At 33.6% G+C, this 22,536-nt stretch overlaps 1 protein-coding gene across 1 annotated transcript; it reads right to left on the reverse strand.

The window, feature by feature from the left end:
• Positions 1-14,191: 14,191 nt before the first annotated feature.
• LOC132273956 (uncharacterized) lies at positions 14,192-14,923 on the reverse strand. Its single transcript, XM_059775079.1, has 2 exons — positions 14,738-14,923; positions 14,192-14,650 (listed from the first exon to the last, which is right to left on the reverse strand). Exons 1-2 carry the CDS (start codon positions 14,921-14,923, stop codon positions 14,192-14,194), a joined length of 645 nt encoding a protein of 214 aa, XP_059631062.1.
• Between the last annotated feature and the right edge of the window lie 7,613 nt (positions 14,924-22,536).

Genomic DNA, 22,536 nt, shown 5'->3' on the forward strand with positions numbered 1-22,536 from the left:
GACTCGGTCCTCAAAGGAAGTCGTCAACCCAAGGAAAAGAGTCTCAGAAACCATCCCCGAGCACTCAAGATGACATTAAGTGACGAGAAACCAAACTCAGAAAGGAAAAGATCAATGGAAAAAAATATCCGTGAAAATCTGAGAAAAGGAAAGGAAATAAAATGACCGGGTCATTACATTGTAACAATACATGCTATTTGAATTCTTTAAGGAATGAATGGATTTAACCTTTTTTATTTGTTCTACCAATTGAGATTAAATGTGTAGCATGAACTGTATTTGGAGAATGCTTAGGGCCCGTTTGGCATGCGCTTTGTTTTTGGCTAAAACAGAAACAATGTTTTTGTTGTAGGAGTGTTTTGGAAAAATTTCGGAAGCACATTTGGAAACGATGTTTTGCTATGGAAATGTCGGAAACAAAAACATGCAAAATATGTTTGGTAGGTCATGTGTTTTAAAAATTTTGAAAACAAAACATGTTTGGTCAGTCCAACTGTTGCCAAAAATAATAATAAAACAGAAACAAAAAAACATTTTTGGTTATCATTATTTTTAATTTTTTTTTATAATTTTTAAGTATATTTATAAATAGTTATCATATTTTTAATAGATATGGAGAAATTTGAACACACAAACATATATATTTATAATTTATATAAGTAAATAAATAAATATATATATAAATTTTTGCAATAACCTATTTACAAGTTGTTTACAATAACCTACTTCAATTTTATTATCATATTACTTTTATAGTCTAACACTACATTAAAAATAAAAATATCCCTAGTCACATTTTAATATACTACATGAGAGTCAACATTTGTAAATTTTTTTGTTCAAACTTGAACTCAATGTCATATTTTATAAAATGATAAATTTATATAAATGGTCATTTAATTTTATAATTTATTTACAAAAATGTCTACAAAGTACATTTTAATAATTCAAATATTATCAATATTTTTTCATATATAACTATATAATAAGTGGTTATAAAAGCCCTAAAAAAAATTTGCAATAACCTATTTACAAGTTCTTTGCAATAACCTGCTTCAATTTTATTATCCTGTTACCTATATAATCCAACACAACATTAAAAATAAAAACAAACCCAAAAAACATAATTGGAATAGAGTGTATACCATTTACAAGTACTTAAATATTCAACCAACAAATTAAATAAGTTTAAGTTCTACATAAAATGTTTGGAACAAAGCATTAACAATACATAGTTGTCACTAAAAATTGATAATAAGTTCATAAAGTGGATAACAACGGCAACGACACATCATCTTCATAACAGCACATGTGGCCTTTAAGAGAGCATCAACACACTTCATATATGCAATAATAGCATTTAAGTTGAAATATATTAACAATAATATTAGCCAGTAATAGTAACAGCAAAAATGATCTATATTACATATATATATTACAAGCCCACAATAGCAAAAAATATATTACATATAAATGAAAAAACATACCATCACTTTCAGAAGGATCAAGAGTGCTAAAGAGAATTCTAAATTTGATCAGCAATAGTATTACGCAACTAATCCATTTCTCGAAGTTGAGCCAAAGGCACATGCTCAACAATCTCATCATCTTCACCATCACTTTGAGGAAGATCGTTACCATCAAATAAATCATTAGGCTGATGCTGATTCGTAATGAAGTTATGTAATGTACAACAAGCCATTACAATCAATACTTGTGTTGAAAACTTATAAGGAAGCATTACCCTCAAAATAGCGAATCTCATCTTCAACAGCCCAAAGCATCACTCAATTATATTTCTCAAAGCATTTAAGTTAATAAGCAAAGTAATTAAATAATAAATAAAACATTTAAATAATAAACAAAGCATTTGAGTTAATAAGCTTAACATTTAAGTAATAAATAAAGTATTTAAGTTAATAAGAAAAACATTTAACTTAATAATGTAATGACCCAGTCATTTTTCCTCCTCTCCTTTTACTCAAATTTTACGGATAAATTTTTTTCATTTAATTTTTTTTCCAGAGTTCTATTTCTCGTCACTGGGTGTTGTCTTAAGTGCTTGGAAATGGTTTCCGAGACTCTTTCGTTTGGATTGACAACTTCTTTTAAAGACCGAGTTATTTCCAAATTTTTACTTTTTGGACACTATTCACTTTTCGTCCTTTTCCCTATTTTGTCTTTTTCCCCATTGGTCACTTTTTTGGCACAACCTCACTTTTCATGCTCGGAGTTGGTTTTTGACTTTACGTATCTTCATTCTATGTGGTTGATGCGACCTCACGTGTGCACAAAATAATGCACAACACTTTAGGTTTAGAAATAATGTCAAGTGAGCATCATATTTTATAATTTATAAACCACTAAAAACTTATACTATGGAGTATGAAGTGAGCAGGGATCATTCCAAAAGATCTAAACAATTATAGGTTTTTAGAATTGAATTCAACTTTAGTGCTTATGTGATTGCTGAAAAGGGTTTTGTTTTGTGATTAGAACTAATTTAACTTAAGTGACTGCAATAAAATAATGGAGTTTAAAATATTGGAAAGAGACTTAGGGTGTAGGATTCACCACTAAGTACATTCCCTAACTCACTAACTTTCAACTAATTGGGGAAATAAAATGTGTAATCTAAATGTGGCTAACAATTGTAATGAAAGTATGAAGCATCAATTTAAAGCTTAAATCGTTTACCTAATGACAATTAACTAAGTGTAAATCAATTCACCAATTCAAAGCATGGTCCATCAATTCAATTAGCAATTTCAACCCATATTAATCTAGAGAATAATGTAAATTGTGGCAACAAGTATGGAAATCAAACACAAGCATAGATTGTTTACTTACCTAAAAATGAAAGTGCAATTAAACTAATTAAGCCTGAAATTAACTAAATTCAACAAGAATTTAACCTAATTAAATTAACTGTGTAGTACAATCCATCTAGTAAAAGCAAATTCCATCAAATCAAAACACAATTACATCTAATTAACAACATGCATAGCCATCACAAGAATCAATTAACAAAGAATTCAAGTGTAGAACTTGATTACCAATCAAACACACATAAGACAACATGATATTTACATAGATAATCAAATGAAAATATGTTACATGCTTAGGGTTTATCCAACCCTAAGTAGAAGAATCAGCCACTCATGATTGATGGATTCGAAGACGGAACAATCTCCATCATCTGCTTCATCATTTCTGAGCTTCTCCTTCCAAACCCTAGCCCGTTCTTCATTTCTCCTCTTTCGTATGTTTTCCAGAGAGCCATATATCGATTACAGAAATAAAACTTAATATATAAAACTAAAAAAACTAACTATTAAAATAATGAAAAACTCGCCCTAAAAATAATGGGTTTGTTTCTCTTAAGTAGCAAACCCTATTAGAGCCCATGCGTTATAGAAATAAGCCCAAAAACTAAAATCTTGTATCCCTTAAAATAAGACAATCCCGTAACTTGGTCCTCTGTCAGAAGCTGGGCGTCTGGACGCAGCTTTTGGCGTCCGGACACAGGGTGCTGGAGACTCTGCTGCATTTTTCTACTTCTTTCTGAATTTTGTCTCGATGCTCTAGCTTGACTCCAAAACGCCATAATGGACCGTTCTTAGCTCATTTTAACTTTATTGCCCTGAAATACACATAAACATAAATTAGGACTAAAACATGAAATTAATATAGATGCAAAGACTGAAATACCCTAACTTAGGTGCTGAAATGTGCAACATTTAAGCACTTATCAGTGGTTTTCACGAAATACGTATCTTTACTTTTGTAAAAAAGTACTCTGGTTGCTCTTAGTGTCCATAGGGGCATGGATGCACAGTTCTTCAGAATCTTTTTCTTTTCTTGGGGTGTTTTCATAAATATCTATTGAAGATATTTTATTTCAGGGATTTTTAAGAAAATATTTTTTGAAGATATTTTCAATCTAGGTCATTAGCGCAGTTAACCCTTTTTGTAGGGGCCATTGTGGTATTAACGAAAGTTATTACAAAATACCTCGTTTTGAGCCTGGATCCTCATACGGGATTTATTTTCACATTCGTCAAGTCGTGTACTCCTAAAATTTCCTTCCGGACGTTTTTCCCAGTTTTATGGATTTCTAACCTCAGTTGCTGCTGAACTTGTTCAGGGCATATCTCTCTGCTTGGGACTCAGTTTTTGACGCCATTTCTTTCATTGTTCATATTTTCTCATTTTGGTTCTTTTTCGTTCATGGAGTTTTGCCGTTTGAGCACATTTGCTCAAATTCCACTTTTCTGGACCCGGCGGGGCCCTTTCGGGGCATTTTTAGGGTTTTACTATAAATAGAATGTCTTAAAGTGAAAAATCATTTTTTCCATCATCTTCCTCCCTCTTTGGCTAGCTGCCACCTTTTCTTCTTCTCCTCCACTTAATTTCCTTTGTAAAAAGTCTTCTGCCTTAACGTTTATTATAGGCCTCATCGTGCTCTACCTTTCCCCCTTATTAAAATCCATTTCTGACCATTTTTGAGTTCGGGTTTGGATTTTCATGGTACCTCAAAGGTTAAAGTTGTTCCTCTTATTGTCCCCGACATAACCCCGCGGTATCGTCGGATTCGGAGCATTTTTCTTTCGGTGGGGAATTAAGGTAGGGGATGTTATAGTTTATATTCTTGATGTATTGCATGCTACTGATACTTATACAACTCATTTACATGTCTTTGTATTAAATCTAGAGATTTTATTATTTATTTTTCTTGTGTGAGATTTGATTCTCCCAGTTGGTTATAACTTAATTTAAACTTATGGCATGATATTATATTATACCTTAATATGATCATTGACATATATTAAATTGAGAGCATTTGAACAAGTATTGAAACTTTTATTTAATATTTTTCTTGAATAAAAATTTAATTCATGTGGCCTTATCTAGTTTGGAATCAAAATATAATGTCATATTATATTAGGCCCTAATATACTCTTCAACATATGTGAATTTGAGAGCATTCGAAGATGTTTTAAAATCTAGAGATAATTAATTAATTTATTCCAAGTGCATTATTCACTCCATTGGATTTCCAACTTGATATTATTGATATGCATGCCATATACTTTCACATATATTAAATCGAGAATATTTGATTAGGTTTTGAAACCTTTCATTTATTATTTTTCTTGTATGAAGGTTTAATTATCATGATTGTAACTTACATAGAAATCACTTGTATTAGGCTATTAATCAAGTCTTGGCATGTTATATAGCATACTTTAATTTGAGAGCATTTGGATGAGTTTTGAAATCTAGAGATTTTAATTAAAAGAATTAATTAAAACATATTCAATGGTTCAATGAGCTTGATTAAGTTCTAACTTGGTATTCATGATTTCCTTGATAAGTTCCTTCACGTTTATCAATTTGAGAATAATCGGATAAGTTTTAAAACTTATATTTAATTATTTTTATTGTATGGAACTTAATTCAAATTGTTGTAACTTGTATTTCATGGGGCTTTTAGCTTTTTATCATGTATCTAGATTTCTTGTAACTTGACTTCATTAATGTGTTTAATGAACTAGCACAATTGTCTTAGAATGATTTAATTATCTGTGAAGACCCTGGTTTTTAAACCAGCGTGTCCAGTGATGAACCGTAAGGATGATCCGATAACAGATCCGAAATGCGGAAGAGAAAACAGAAAACAAGACTCTAAGAAGTCAAAGTGACCTTCCATGAGGTCGTGGAACTCAATGAGAACTGATTCGGAAGCAAAAGATAAAAAATATGACAAATATGCCCCCAGGGGCAAAATAGTCATTTTTAAAAAAAGTGGATTCGGGTGCCACCGAGCACACTGCTGGAAAGATAACAAAAAAACAATCAGGATGGACTCAAGAATCGCATAATTCGGAGTCCGGACGAAGGAGAAACGGCCTGACGAAGAAAAACGAGCACTTAAGGCTAAAAGGGTAAATTGGTAATTATCCAGGAAGATTCGGGCGAGGAAGAAATGAGGGTTTGAAGTTGAGACATCGCAGCAGCCCGACGAAGGCCATGGTGCACACGGCGCCCATGCACGAGCACACCGGCGCCCATGCCGGCTCCCAATGGCATGCACCAGCTGATAGCAGGAAAAAAAAAAAAAAAAAAAAAAAAAAAAAAGAAGTGAGGTTCCAGAACTGAGGCTTGAAATGGAGGCCGAAACGAATTTTTCTGGAAAAACACGAAGAAAAAACCCCCCTAAAATCAAGTTTTCTACCCGACATTGTGAACGGAATCGAAAAAAACTCACTGTGAAATCCCCAAAATGCCCCTAGATCAGAACTGAACAAGAAGGTTAAAAGTTGCTACGGTGACTGTCTGCAACTGAGAACAAAAACGGGCTAGAAAATGAATTTTTATGGAAAAACATAAAGAAGAAACCACCCACAAAATTGAATTTTCTACATGACATTTGAGAGAATTCAAAAAAAATGCAATGTAGAATGCCCGAAATGCCCCTCCATGAAATCTGGTCATAGAGGTCCAAAAAGTTGCTAAAAAAAACAGAAAGCTGAACTTTGCGATCGATTTCCGGCACCAAGACGACATTTTCTGGAAAAACACGAAAAATAAACCCCCCCTAAAATCACGTTTTCTAAGTGACTATGTCAAAAGAAGAAAATAAAACTGATGTGAAAGGTCTAGAATGCCCCTAGATCAGAATATGCAACAAAAGTGCAAAATGAGTCCGTAGAAGGTTCAAAACACAAACAATGAGGTTTTGCCCAGAAACGACCATGCATGCAAACGTAACTTACCTATTTAGATGCGCTACAATGGTCCATGGCTTAAAAATATAGCCGATGCAAAATCCGACCCCCCACCAGGCAAAAAGGCAAAAATGAACGTGGAATGGAAAACATGGAATCCAAAAATATAAAATGGAGTCAAATGACCGTTTGGCCCTTGGCCACTCTTCATACAAGATTAATAAGACCCTATGAAAGAATGAGAATAGAATTCCCACACCCGATGCAACCATGGTGAAGCATTGACTTGCGATTTTTCAAGATTTTCATAATATTTCATGAAGTTAAAAAGTACATAGAATATAATATAATGGTCATTGGCCTCCGGCCTCATCTCATACATATCAAATACATTGTAAAGAGTATACTCATGTACACACTACATATATGGAATCAAATAATACATATTTTGATACATAAGGTTACAAAGAGGCATTTTATACTAACACTTGCATAAAATGGAAACTTAAAAACTATAAGCCATCCAAGGAGCAATGAGCACCACGAACCAAGTCTTCATACCTGAAAAATGTCCCCACTACGTGGGGTGAGTAACATAAAGCTACTCATAGGAAATGAGCATGCATCGACCTAGTATTTTACAATTTTATCACCTTACGGTGAAACATGTTAAAGGGGCTCATGCTACCTAACGTCTATGTCCAAGTGAGACTCGGGGAGCATCCTAAGCTACCTTAGAGTCTAAGCAACAAGAATCATGATATACATACGTGTATGAAACGAATTATGGTTGGGATAATCTAAAGAACACGATAAGAAGAATGCTTGAGTATAGATTAACATGAATTGCATTTTCAATACAATTGAACTAGGTCTAGAGTAATCCATGTAACATGACAAAAGCATATTTGAATACAAGTTAACAAGAATCAAATTATCCATGCAATTCAACAACAAAAGAGCATATTATACAATGCAACAAAGTATAAGTTCTCAAAGCCATCAACTTCGAATCTAAAGCACAAAATAACAGTGGTGGTTCATGCCACCTAACGTCTAAGTTCTAAATGAATCAATAGGATCAATCCTAAGCTTTGTTAGAATGTCAAAACACAATTTTCAATATTGATGCAATTTAACCAACATTGGAACTTCCAATACAACGCATAAAGCACAATTTCGCAAAGTTAACATCATGTAACTTAAAATGGAACGACAAATAAGGAACAACAAGTTACAACATCATCTAGTTTTCAACTTGAAAATGAAATGCGAAATCAAACAAAGTGGATACTCGGACGTCACGCCGGATCAGACCGACAACATAGTTACTTTAGGGTTACTAGCCCATGGGTAACCTCCCTATGTGCGCACTAGACTACATAGAGGGACTATCCCCCATACTAGAACCACGTCCTAGCCATAGTCAAACAATGACATCCCCAAGTTTCCAAAATCAACAAGTTGTGCAACAACGCATATATCAACAGGAATATACAAGATAATCAACTATCTACCAAGCACAACCAAATTTAGAAACCTATACAATATATGCTCTAAATCCACAAGTAATATGATATGATGAATGTCGAATCTTCAGTGTGCGATTCGCTACACGCTATGCATGAAAAATGTTAAATACAAAGTGTGCAAATCATTACACAAGGCAACAATATATTCAATAAGGAAAACATATTATCAGGAATACAAACATAGTAACTATGTTATCCAATGTTCAAAACATAACCAAATGAATATACAACAAGTCTAAGTCCATGATTTGAATATAGAAACCACTTCTAAAACACAACTAGATCATGGAGCAAATTGATAGAATTTAAATAGATAAACACAATTAAATTCTCTAGATTCCGATTCAATTCCAATTAACCTCAATTTAATACATGTTAAAGGATATGGCAAGGTCATCACTTATATCCATTCTAAAACTCAATTAGGTTGTTAGAACAACAAAGTAGAACTTTAATTAAATCATGCTAATTTAAATCCCAAGGTTCTAAAATAACTTCAGATAGTCCCAAATTAATATATACTAGTAAACAAGTCATGGCCAATACAAATATCAACTTAAAACCTTAATTAAGCTAATAGGACCATGAAATAGATTTTAATTAATTCTTTTAATTAAAATCTCTAGATTTTCAAACTTAACCAAATGCTCTCAATTTAACACATCTTAGAGAACATGCCAAGGACTATGTAATATCACATTACAAATTTATTTCATTCAATTTAAGACCATGTAAATTAAACTTTCACTAAAGTTAAATATAAATTAAAAGTTGCAATTCTCATACAATTAATCCCAATTTAATATATGTGAACAACTATACCTAAGCTTAATTTTCTAGCATGCCACAATTCAATTCCAAATTGTATATCACCATGAGGATTAAATCTTAAATAAGGAATTTAATTAAATGAAAGGTTTGAAAACCTAACCGAATATTCTAAATCAAATATATGTGAAGCTATATGGCATGTAAGTCAAGAATATCAAGTCGAAATTTAAATAGAGTGAATAGTGCACTCGGGGTAAATTAATTAATAATTACTAATTTTCAAAACACCTCCAATTACTTTCAAATTCAACTATGTTGAAGAGCATGCTAAGGCCTAATATAATATGCTAACACATATTAATTTCAAGCTAGTTAAGGCCACATGATTTAATATTTTATTCTAGTAAAATATTAAATAAAATCTTCGTTACTTGACCAATTTCTCTCCATTTAATATATGTTAATCAACATACCAAGGGGTAATATTCTATCATGCCACATGTTTAAACAAGGCTATAGGCAACCGGAAAAATCAAATCACATGCTAGAAAATAAACAACTAAAATCTCTAGATTTAATATCCAAGCATGTAAACAAGTAGCATAAGCATCACAAGTATGCTATATAACAAGAAAGCAACCTAGAACACCCCCTACCTCAATTTGAGATGAAAACCTCAAATCCCCACTGAAAAAAAAGTGTCCCGAATTCGCCGAAACCAACACGATCTACATGAATCCAAAGGAAGCCCCATGAAAATCACAACTTGACCTCAAACCCAAACTTAATAAATGGTCAGAAATGAATTCTAATAAGGGGGAATGATAGAACACGTCGAGGGGAACAAAAAACGTGAAAGCCGAAGACTTTTCACTTAGGAAAACTAAATCAAAGGAGGAGAGAGAAGGTGGCAGCTCCATGGACATCCATGACTGCTTCAGGTCGTGCATAGAGAGTGGGGAAGATGAAAAATGAAATATCTCATCCCCTTTTTATAGAAATCTCAAAAAGTGCCCCGAACGGGCCCCGCCGGGTCCGAAAAAGTGGATTTTGAGTAAACGCGCTCAAGTGGCAAAACTCCGTGAACAAAAAAGATTCAAAATGAGAAAATATGAACAATGGAAGAAATGACGTCAAAAACTAAGTCCCGAGCAGAAAGTTATGTCCCGAACAAGTTCGGCGGCAACTGGGTTCAAAAATTCTGAAACTGGAGAAAAACGATCAGAACGGAATTCTATGAATTTACGAGTCAACAAAAAGTGAAAATGAATCCTGTATGAGGATCCAGGCTCCAGACGAGATATTTTGCAATAACTTTCGTTAATTGCACAATGGCCCCTACAAAAAAAGTGAACTGCGAAACTGCCCCAGAATGGAAGATATTTTCTTAAATGCCCCTGAAATAAAATATCTTCAAAATATATTTACAAAGAACACCCCAGGAAATGAAAAAGATTCTAAAGAATTGTGCATCCATGCCCCTATGGACACCGGGAGCAACCAAAGTACTTTCTTGCAAAAGTAAAGATACGTATTTCGAGAAAATCACTCAAGATGAAGGCACGTGAAGTCAAAAACCAACTCCGAGCATGAAAAGTGAGGTTGTGCCAACAATGTGACAAAGGTGGAAAAGACATAATAGGGAAAAAGACGAAATAGGGAAAATGACGAAAGGCGCATAGTGTCCGAAAAGTGAAAATACAGAAATGACTCAGTCCTCAAAGGAAGTTGTTAATTCACATGAAAGAGTCTCAGAAAAAAATTCTGAGCACTCGAGATGACACTAAGCGACACGAAACAGAACTCAGAAAAGAAAATTAAACGAAAAAAATTCATTCGTAAAATTTCAGGAAAAAGGAAAGGAAGGCAAATGACCGGGTCGTTACATTATCCATGTCTTACTTAGTAAATAATTAAATCATTAATCTTATACTTGTCGTATATTTACATCAATGGATTCCTTGTGTTTTAAATCCTAGTTTGTAGTCTATGTAGATGCATACCAAGGCCTCTTGACATTTTACATGCCATCATAGTTGAGAATTTAGGGCATGACTTGTGTGTTTCCAAAATCTTGGTTATGCATTAATGCATTACTTGTGTCTTGATACTATCTTGATTTACACAACTTGTTGATTTTGGAACTTGGGATATCAATCAAGAATCGACATGGTTAAGACTTGGTTCAAGTACGGGAGATAGAGAGCTCTCTATACTATAGTGCGCATTAGGGGAAGGTACCCATCGGTTAGTAGCCCTAAAGTGATCCCAAGAGTACGGTTTTAATCCGGGCAAGATCCGAGTATCCACATTGGTTGATTTTACTCTTTAAATTTCAAGTTGCTATTTCTTGAAGATTTAAAACTTGTCGTGTTATGTGAAATGCTTCAATCTTATTAATTACATAGATATTATGCCTTATCCTTGATTTCATGTATTATTCTTGTGTGTTAATTGGAATGTTTTAATCATGTTAATTGCATTGATAATGTGATCCTTGTATTCAAGTACCCTTCTTATCATGTTGTATGGATTATTCCAAACCTTGTTCAATTTCATTGAAAATGTGATTTATACTAAATTATAAACTTGTCGTGTTCTTTGGATTATCCCAACCTTGTTCAATTTCATAGACATCGTGATACATGTTGCTTCATGTTGATATGACTTAAGAATGATCTTATATAAGTATCTTGACTTAGATTATAGGTGGCATGAACCGTTTCAATAGTTATCGCATTCTAGGTTAAAAGTTGATAACTTTGGATACCTATGTCTTGTTGCGTTACATAATGTGCTCCTATGTCATTTAAATTGCATGAATGATGTGGTTTATGCTAGAAATACTCTAAGGTAGCTTAGATTTCTCCCTGAGTCTCACTTTGACATAGACATTAAGTGGCATGAGCCCCTTTGACTTGTTTCACCTTAAGGTGATAATTTGTAAATTACCTGGTCTATGCACCCTACGAGTACTTTTATGTTACTCACCCCAAAGTTACCAGAATATTTTTCAGGTACGAAGACTTGGTTCGTGATGCTCATCATTCCTTGGATGACTTGTAGCTTTTAAGTTTACATTTCATGCAAATGTTAGCATGAAATGTCATTTTGTACCCTTATATGTCAAAACTTGTATCTTTGATTCCATATATGTAATGTGTACATAAGTACACCTTTTACGATGTATTTGACTTGTATGAGATAAGACCGCCTCAAAGGCCAATGACATTTATATTGCATCTTATGTAATTCTTGATTTCATGAAATATTATAAAAACCTTGAAAATTCATAAGTCATTGCTTCATTACTTTTGCATCGGGTGTGGGAATTCCCTTTTTATGGGTCTCATTAATCATGTATGAAGTGTGACCAAGGGCCAAACGGTAATTTGACTCTATTTTATATTTTTAGTTTTCAAAATTCCGATTCCAAGTTCATTTTTATCATTTTGGCCGTCGGGGGGTCGGATTTTGAGTCAGGGCTTCTCGGGAGCCCCGGACCTTTTCTACGCGCTTAGAATCATTTATTACACTTGTTTGCACATTCGTTTCAACCTAAAAATACATTTAGGGTCAAATGCATACTTGGTGCAAAGTTTTATTTTTTGAGTTTTTAACCCTTTTCTGATCTTAGGGCATTTTGGCCATTTCACAGTGTGTTTTTTTATTTTCTCCTGCGATGCCGGGTAAAAAATTTGATTTTGGGAGTGGTTTCTTTTTCGTGTTTTTCCAGAAAAATCCATCTATTAGATCACTTTTGCTCTCAGTTGTTGACAGATTCAGAAATTCCATAAGGCATCAGTTTTTTTTTTTTTTTTTTGCCCTTTTCTGATCTAGGGGCATTCTGGGTATTTCACAATGTATTTTTTCATTTTCTTTTATATAGCCGGGTAGAAAACTAGATTTTAGGGGTGTTTTTTTTTTGTATTTTTCCAGAAAAATTTATTTGATAGCCCGTTTTTGCTCTCAGATGTGGACAGTTACTATAGCAGCTTTTTGCTCTCTTGACCTCTTTTGATCTAGGGGCATTTTGGGGATTTTGCAGTGAGTTTTTTTCGTTTCCTTTTGCATGATCAGGTAGAAAACTTGATTTTAGGGGGAGGGGGGGTTTCTTTTTCGTGTTTTTTCAGAAAAATTTGTTTCGGACCTCGTTTCGGCTCTCATTTCTAGCTGAAACTTTTTTTTTTTCCCCTAGCATGTCATGGGGCTTGTCAGGATGCTCGCGAGATGCTCGTCTCGACGTCGTGACGTCAATCTTTGTTTTTGCTCGTTCTCCTTCGTCTGGACTCCAAATTGAGTGAACTTTTTTTAAACTTAACTAATTTTTTGCTGTCTTTCCAACGGCATGCTCGGTTGCACCCAAATCTTTTTGGATAATTACCAGTTTACCCTTTCAGCCTTAAGTGCTTATTTTTCTTCGTTTTACCGTTTCTCCTTCGTCTAGACTCCGAATCATGCAATTCTTGAGTCCATCTTGATTAGTTTTTCGTTGTCTTTCCAGCGGTGTGCTCGGTGGCACCCAAATCCATATTTTTAAAAATGACTATTTTGCCCTTGGGGCTATTTTTGTCCAGTTTTTCTTGCTTTCCGCTTCCGCTACTTTCTTTTGAGTTCCGTGACTTTATGGGAAGTCACGGATGTGTCTCAGGAATGATATACATTCTAGGGACGACATTTTCATGTAAAATGACTATTTTGCCCCTAGGGGCTTAATTGTTATTTTTTGATCTTTTTCTTCTGCGTCAGTTCTCATTGAGTTCCACGACCTTATGGAAGGTCATCAAAGTGTCTTAGAGGTGTGTTGTGCCTTGGGAGACCATTGTCTTGTTTCTTACTTCCACATCTGGATCCGCTATTGGGTCAATCTTCTGTTCATCACAGGACGCACTGGCTTGAAAAACTAGGGTCGTCATAAATAAGAAAAACATTTAAATAATAGCAGTACAGTCATCCAAGAAATAAAAGTATTTAGTTATTACAGTCATCCAAATGTGAGATAGTAATAAGTTAAACAAACAACAAAACATAATCATCCATAAAGAAAGACTCAAACATTCAGTGCCCAACCAATTCTCATCTCCTCAAATAGCGAAAGAAAAAATTTATGCCACTTCTCATAATCATGTAACAACTTTGATACCTTAGCGAATTGGGTCATCTCAATTCCAGGTATTTTTGTAAAAGGAACATGTAGGCATCAAACATTTCATCATCTCCATCCTTTTTAAAGGGAGAGAGAACTTCATCATATCCTTTCTCACAAGAAGATACACGAGTAGAAATAGAAGATGTTTTAACTGTTTTCTCTATTGCAGTTTCCATTCTCTCAATTCTCCTCGCAAAATTCTCATCCATGTTTGACAAGAATGTAGCCATACCGGGAGATAAACCATCTCTTTTGGCTTTCTTATCTGTACGTAAAGGTGGGGGACTGACGTGACAACCCTCTTCCTCATCATCGTCATCATTGGGAGTGGGCAAAATGATTACGGGGGGTGCTGTAGTGGAAGGGTGGGTATGCATCCCTGTTGTATATGTGTCCCCAAATATAGTCGACATCTTGCCAAAATGCTTATATCCATGTCTGTGAAACTTATTTGCACCCGTAATAACCTACAAATTTTGTTACAGTATTAACCTCATAACAAATAATATACGATATTTTATTATTTGTTTAGGACTAATAATTAAATTACTAACCTTGCTCAATCTGTCCCATCTCTCATCCTCAACTATAACCATACCCGTCTCATGGTTATATCCTACACCAGTCTCCGATAACAATTTCTTAAACTTGATATAAATTTTCCTCAATTGGTTAAACTTATTCCGAAGTTGGGTTTTGTTAAATTTTCTCCCTGTTTGAACCTTTACTTCTTTTACCATATTAGTCCAACCATTTGGATTAAATGTTGTGGCAGTACGATTACCAAGCCTAACTTGTTCCTCTATAATATTACTGAATTTTTCAGTGAGTGAGTCATCCCATAACAATTTTCCATCTTTCGTAACTTCAGCCACCCCTTCTTCTTCAATTGTGAGATAATCACCACATTATTCCACATTCTTAACATTCATATCCATCTAACAGATTAATAACAATACTATAATTAATAACAACAAAAATAATATATATTACTTCAAGAACTCAAGACAACACAAAAGGTAATAGGGAACCATCCAGTCCATATGCATGCTCAAATCATTTCCTCATATGCATGTTCAACCCAATAATATAAATGTATTAATAAATTATTTCAAAAAAGTTATTATAGGTCACTCTTAACTCTCCCTACCTTCTACCCAATTATAGATCACTCTTAAAACTCACAAGGAGGGTTTTTATTTTATTTTTATAACACTGAATTATATATATATATATATATATATATATATATATATATATATATTTATATTTATATTTATATTTATATATATAAACCCAACGACTAGTCCAATAATATAATCTCTTCATCTCTAAAAAGAAAGGAATTGAAGGGGTTCGAGCCCTAACATGGACAAAAAGTGCATTATTCTTCTTATATTAATAAACTTGACTATAATGTTACATATAAACTAAAGAATCAATTAGTAATAAATATATATCAAAAAAAGGATGGAGTTTTCAAGCTAATTCAGACCCCGAAATCTTCTATTTATTTTATTTCCATATCGAATGAAAATCAATCATACATAGGGAATGGAAGTCCTTGTTAATTGGGACCATCGGGATTAATAAAATAGAAACCATTCTTACAATTTAATATTATTGTTGTTATTGTTTTATAATGTTTACTGGTTGAATTTATGTATACTTATAAATAGGGAAGGTTTCATGGTGTAGAATGCAATCTGAACCCAGCTTGTTGTCTTTTCAATTTGAGAAATTTATACAAAAGATACTTGCATTGTCAGAATAAAAGTTGCGAAGAATGTGCGTATCTAACTAAAGTGTATGGTTTCAGATGTGGATTTCAGTTTTGCTATGCATATGGAGCAACTTGGACTCAAAATCATGGTGGTTGTCAGGCTCCATGATTAGTAGATTCAAGAAATGTGAGACAGAGGGTCAATGCTATCTACCTGGGGGATATTAGGTATCTTTTTAGCTCTGTCAGTACATCTTTTTAGCTATCTACCTAATATCTTCTCTTATTTTGGAAGATGTAAAGCAAATACTAAAACTCAACAATGGGATCATGTTTTGAATTGGATTCCCAGAGATTAGATCCGAGAGAATGCAACCACCATGTTGCTAAATGCTAATGGGGTTGGTAAAGTGAATGGGGGATGTGTGGCTCCAGTAGCTTCTTCTTAATCTCACTAATATCTCATTAGTGTTGATCTTCTTTCGGAATCTATTTAGGGGAGGTTGGTATTTCTTTAAAATAAAATAAAAATAAAAATATTTCTCTTTCATAATCTATTGCTAGGGGGGAAAAAAATTAAAATTAAAATTTTAAAAAGTTAATATTAAAATTCATACCGCCTACCTTTTCCATTTTGGATGAATTCAAGAAAAATATCCAACCCCACAAATTTACAGGGAGATTCAAAGTATAAATTCACTAGCAGCAAAAATTTGAGAAACTCCGACGGACTAAAAATTCAAGAAGTAATTCAGCAAAGCAGAATATGTTTAATTCATGAATTACAACCCATTTCAGAAATCAAATGAAACAACTTGAAAGTGGTCAGAATTGAATCAAGCACACTCATCCCAGTTTCAACAAATTCAATTTTTTCATATTCTTAAACAGGACAAAGTACCATTTAATTCCATTAGACTTGAGTGTAAAACCATCACACACACACACACACACACACACACACACACATATATATAACTGTTCATGTAAGTAAACATATATAGAACAATTGTATGCATAGATTACCTTACTTACGGTTTTTAGGTCTTGTTTCTGTAAAATCTAATTTGAATTTGCAGATTTGTGAAGGGGAATTGTGTGTGATTCTAGGGTTTTTTAGTTGGGTTGGAAATTGGAGTGAATTTTATTGATGAAACTGAATTGATATTTTTTTCTTCTATTGCAATGACCCGATCATTTTCCCTCCTTTCCTTTTTCTCAAATTTTACGAATAAATTTTTTCCGTTTAATTTTCTTTTTCGGGTTCTATTTCTCATCGCTGAGTATCATCTCAAGTGCTTGGAAATGGTTTCCGAGACTCTTTCGTTTGGATTGACAATTTCCTTTAAGGACCGAGTCATTTCCACATTTTTGTTTTTTTTCGACACTATTCAATTTTTGTCTTTTTCCCGTTTGTCACTTTGTTGGCACAACCTCGCTTTTCGTATTCGATTTTGCTTCCATTTTTGCATGCACTCATAGTATATGATTTCTTAGAAATGTGTATTTCTATTTTCTTAGAATAGCATTCTAAGTGTTTACTTTTCTTGTAAAGGGTATACATGCATAATTTTTTTGTAATATTCTTAACTTGTGGGGTTTTTGTGTAATTAAATAAAGTAATTTTCATCTTGGGGACTTTTTTGCAATTTAATTTGAAAGATATTTTCAAAAAAGGACCTTTTTGCAATTTTTGGACAGTGTGACAAGTGTCACACTCCTATGGAACCACTTGTTGACATTTTGGTGGAACCATTTGGAAGCTTAATCTCTTGACACATGGAGGGTGGAGATTCACCTATTTGTTGGCCTAGGATTGAACCACTTGTTGGCTTGGATGAGTGACAAGTGTATGCTCCAAATTAAGTCTAGCAATTATTTTTGGGCCACTTTTGGATTATGGTTTTAAAGAAGGGTTTTTATGCAATTGACCATAGATGTGTGTGTTGACCATGGTGTAGGATCATATAGTGAGTGGAGGATTTCTATTTCCTCCACTCACACTTCTTCACATTATGTCATTATCTTCCTCACCACAAACCCTAGCCACCATTAGAGAAGCTTGATGCTTAGGCCTTGACTTTGATTTTTGAGAACCTTCCATTGATTTCCAAGATTAACCTTGGGAATACTTTTTGTTCCCTCTATCCTCCTCTACATAACCCTTGAAGGGTTTGCCATTTTGTGTTGATTTACCTTGGATTCAAGAGGAACAATCCTCTTGTGAGGTAGGGGGTGTTAAAGTTTATCTTTCAAGTGGTTTTAATTGTTTTTGTAGTGAAATACAAGTTGTATGCATGCTTTATATCAATTTGAAAAATTAATGATTAATTATGGCTTGCTTGAAACTCACTTTAGACTTGATATATGGCATGGCCATGACTTGATCTTTGTTATATATTAATTTGGGGTAATTTAAATGAGTTTTTAAATCTAGAGATTTAATGAATTTAATTTGATTTAAACTCTTCTTAATTGTACCTTGCTTATATTCCATTTTTGACTTGATATATGACATAGCCATGACTTAATCCTTGTTATATATTAATTTTGGATCATTTGAACAACTTTTGAAATCTAGAGATTTGATTAATTTAAATTAATTAAATTCCACGTGATGTTATCTTGCTCACCTTGTGAAATTGATGTGATATTTGCAATCACCATGGAATGGACATTCACATATATTATTTTGAGAATTTTTGGACAACTTTGATTTTTAGAGAAATTAATTAATTAGATTAATTAATTTCTACTTAATGTTCTAATGAATTGGACATCTATTTCATGGGACTTTTACCTTTCTATCATGTATCATGACTTGTTGCAACTTAGCTCCATTAATGTCATTAATGAACTTGCACCCTTACATTGTAATGATTTAATTATTCAAGAGTTGTTAAACAAATAATTAAACATTAATCTTATGCTAGAGGTATATTTATAACAATGGACTCCATGTGCTATATATCTTGGTTGTAGTCTATATAGATACACACTATGATTTCTTGACATTTCACATGCCATCATAGTTGAGAATCTAGGGCATAACTTGTGTGTTTCAAAATCTTGGTTATGAGGTAGAGGGTGTTAAAGTTTATCTTTCAAGTGGTTTTAATTGTTTTTATAGTGAAATACAAGTTGTATGCATGCTTTATATCAATTTGAAAAATTAATGATTAATTATGACTTGCTTGAAACTCACTTTAGACTTGATAGATGGCATGGCCATGACTTGATCTTTGTTATATATTAATTTGGGGTAATTTAAATGAGTTTTTAAATCTAGAGATTTAATGAATTTAATTTGATTTAAACTCTACTTAATTGTACCTTGCTTATATTCCATTTTTGACTTGATATATGGCATGGCCATGACTTAGTCCTTGTTATATATTAATTTTGAATTATTTGAACAACTTTTGAAATCTAGAGATTTGATTAATTTAAATTAATTAAATTCCACGTGATGTTATCTTGCTCACCTTGTGAAATTGATGTGATATTTGCAATCACCATGGAATGGACATTCACATATATTATTTTGAGAATTTTTGGACAACTTTGATTTTTAGAGAAATTAATTAATTAGAGTAATTAATTTCTACTTAATATTCTAATGAATTGGACATCTATTTCATGGGACTTTTACCTTTCTATCATGTATCATGACTTGTTGCAACTTAGCTCCATTAATGTAGTTAATGAACTTGCACCCTTACATTGTAATGATTTAATTGTTCAAGAGTTGTTAAACAAATAATTAAACATTAATCTTATGCTAGAGGTATATTTATAACAATGGACTCCATGTGCTATATATCTTGGTTGTAGTCTATATAGATACACACTATGATTTCTTGACATTTCGCATGCCATTATAGTTGAGAATCTAGGGCATGACTTGTGTGTTTCAAAATCTTGGTTATGCATGGAACGTGGCTTAATGCAATACTTGTATCTTGATACACTCTTGGTTGCACAACTTGTTGATTTTAGAACTTGGGATATCAATCAAGAATTGGCATGGCTAAGACTTAGTTCTAGTACGGGAGATATAGAGTTCCCTACACTATAGTGCGCACTAGGGGAAGGTACCAATGGGTTAGTAGCCCTAAAATGATCCCAAGATTACGGTTTTAATCCAGGTGATATCCGAGTTTCCACATTGGTTGATTTCACCCTTTAAATTTCAAGTTGTTAGTCCTTGAAGATTTAAAACCAGTCGTATTATGTGAAATGTTCCAATCTTGTTTACTTGTATAGATATTATGCCTTGTTCTTGATTTCATCTATTAAACTTGTCTTGTTGTGTAGAATGTACCATTCTTGTTTAATTGCATAAATATTATGCATTATCCTTAATTTCACGCCTTGTCCTTGTCATGTAAATTGAATTGTTTCAATCTTGTTAATTTTCTTAGTTATCTCGTTTCATGTTACTTTATGCTATCGTGACTTAGGAATGATCCTATACATGTTACTTGACTTAGATTCTAGGTGGCATGGACCACATGTAATGATTTATATCAACATGCAAAATCTCTAAACCCTTAGATTTCAAGTGTTCTCTCTTAAAGATCTAAAAACCTTATCGTGATATGTGGAGTACTTCCTACTTTGTTTAATTGCATAGATTTTATGCTTACTTCGTGTATTTAGACCTCATTCAGCATACTTGCAACTGTGCACTTGTTTCTTGTATCTAGATTCCATTTAGTATACTCGTGTCTTGTATACTTGTCTTGTGTGTTCCCGATCTTGTTTAGTATGCATGTGTTTGTACACTTGCCTCGCATGCTTTCATCTTCGTTTAATACACTTGTAACCGGTATGCTTGCATGTCGTGTATCTCTTGGTTCGTGATGTTCATCATTGCTTGGATGATTGTAGATTTGAAGGTCTTAATTCTTGTAAAGGTTGGCTTGAAATGCCACTTATAGCTTTTTATGTCAAAAACGTGTATATTTGATTCCATTTATGTAATGTGTACATAAGTACACTCTATGCAATGTATTTGACATGTATGAGATGAGGCCGGAGGCCAATGACATGTATATTGTATTCTATGTAACTTTTAACTTCATGAAATATTATGAAAATATTGAAAAATGTCAAGTCATTGTTTCACCATGGTTGCATCGGGTGTGAGAATTCCATTTTTATTCTTTCATAGGGTCTCATTAATCATGTATGAAGTATGACCAATGGCCAAACGGTCTTTTGACTCCATTTTATATTTTTGGATTTCATGTTTCCATTTCAAGTCCATTTTTGCCTTTTTGGCCGTTGGGGGGTCGAATTTTGTATTGGTGGTATTTTTAAGCCATGGACTATTGTAGCATATCCTAATAGGTAAGTTACGTTTGTGTGAATGATCGTTTTCAAGAAAAACCTCTTCCTTGGCGATCTGAGCCTCCTATGGACTCATTTTGCATTTTTATTGTATAATCTGATCTTAGAGCATTTGGGGTTTTCCTTCAAAAAATAAATTCCAGTCTTCACATGGTCACTTAGAAAACATGATTTTAGGGGGCTTTTCTTCTTCGTGTTTTTTCAGAAAATATCGTCTTCAGCTTTCAGTTTTGCATTTTAACAACTTTTTAACCCTCATGACCAGATTTCATGGAGTGGCATTTTGGACATTTTACAGTGAGTTTTTTTTTTTTTATTATTCCTTCCATACTGGCACGTAGAAAACTCAAATTTGAGGGGGATTTCTTCTTTGTGTTTTTTCCAAAAAATGTTATCTTGGCCCTCAAAACCCCATTTTTTTCCCGAAAAACTCCTGCTGCCAGGTTTTTGCTGAGTTGTAGCATAAGTGTGCAAGTAGGAGACTTCTCGTAACCGGTTAGATGACTTAAGGCAGTGTTGTGGTCCTCTGTTTTTGCCTCCTAACCAGTTAGAAAGGTCTTCTAACCGGTTAGAAGGTCTTGGGTTGGCTCCTTTTGACCTTTTTGCCCATTTTTCTTCCGTTAGCCATAATTCCTTCGTCCGAACTCCAAATCAAGTGAACTTTTTTTTGAACTTGACTAATGTTTCATCATCTATCCAACGGTGTACTCGGTTGTACCTAGATATTCATGGATAATTACCAGTTTACCCTTTTAGCCTTAAGTGCTCGTTTTTCTTCGTCTTGTCGTTTCTCTTTCGTTCAGACTCCGAATCATGCGATTCTTGAGTCCATCTTGATTAATTTGTTATTGTATTTCCAATGGTGTGCTTGGTAGCACCCAATTTTGTTTTAGAAATGACCATTTTACCCCTAGGTTCATTCTTGTCCCCTTTTGAAACATCGCTTCTGCATTTCATTTCTTTGGGTCCGTGACCTCATTGAGGGTCACATTGGTGTCTTAGGGAAGTGTTGTGTATCTTGAGACCATTGTTTTATCTGTTGCTTTCGCACTTTGGATCCGTTACCGGGTCAACTTTCGGGTCATCACTGACGCACCGGGTTGAATAAAAACCCGGGTCATTACATCTATCTTCTTCCAATCTATGTTCATGTATGTTAATTAGATATAAAAATTAAAAAAAAAATCATGAAATCCAAACAAATAGAGGTTGAGTAATAGATATCAATAACCAAGCCTTGCGACCCATCAATCGCAAAACTCTCACGAAGATATT

Source organism: Cornus florida, unplaced genomic scaffold (genome assembly GCF_030987335.1).
Source record: "Cornus florida cultivar Cherokee Brave unplaced genomic scaffold, ASM3098733v1 CherokeeBrave_3.0.0_Hap2_Chr09, whole genome shotgun sequence".
Taxonomy (NCBI): Eukaryota; Viridiplantae; Streptophyta; class Magnoliopsida; order Cornales; family Cornaceae; genus Cornus; species Cornus florida.

Coding starts and splice junctions, on each gene's coding strand:
- LOC132273956 (XM_059775079.1), bottom strand. CDS start 14,923: ATGGTAAAAGAAGTAAAGGTTCAAACAGGGAGAAAATTTAACAAAACC. Junction 14,651..14,737: donor GATGGGACAGATTGAGCAAG/GTTAGTAATTTA, acceptor CAAAATTTGTAG/GTTATTACGGGTGCAAATAA.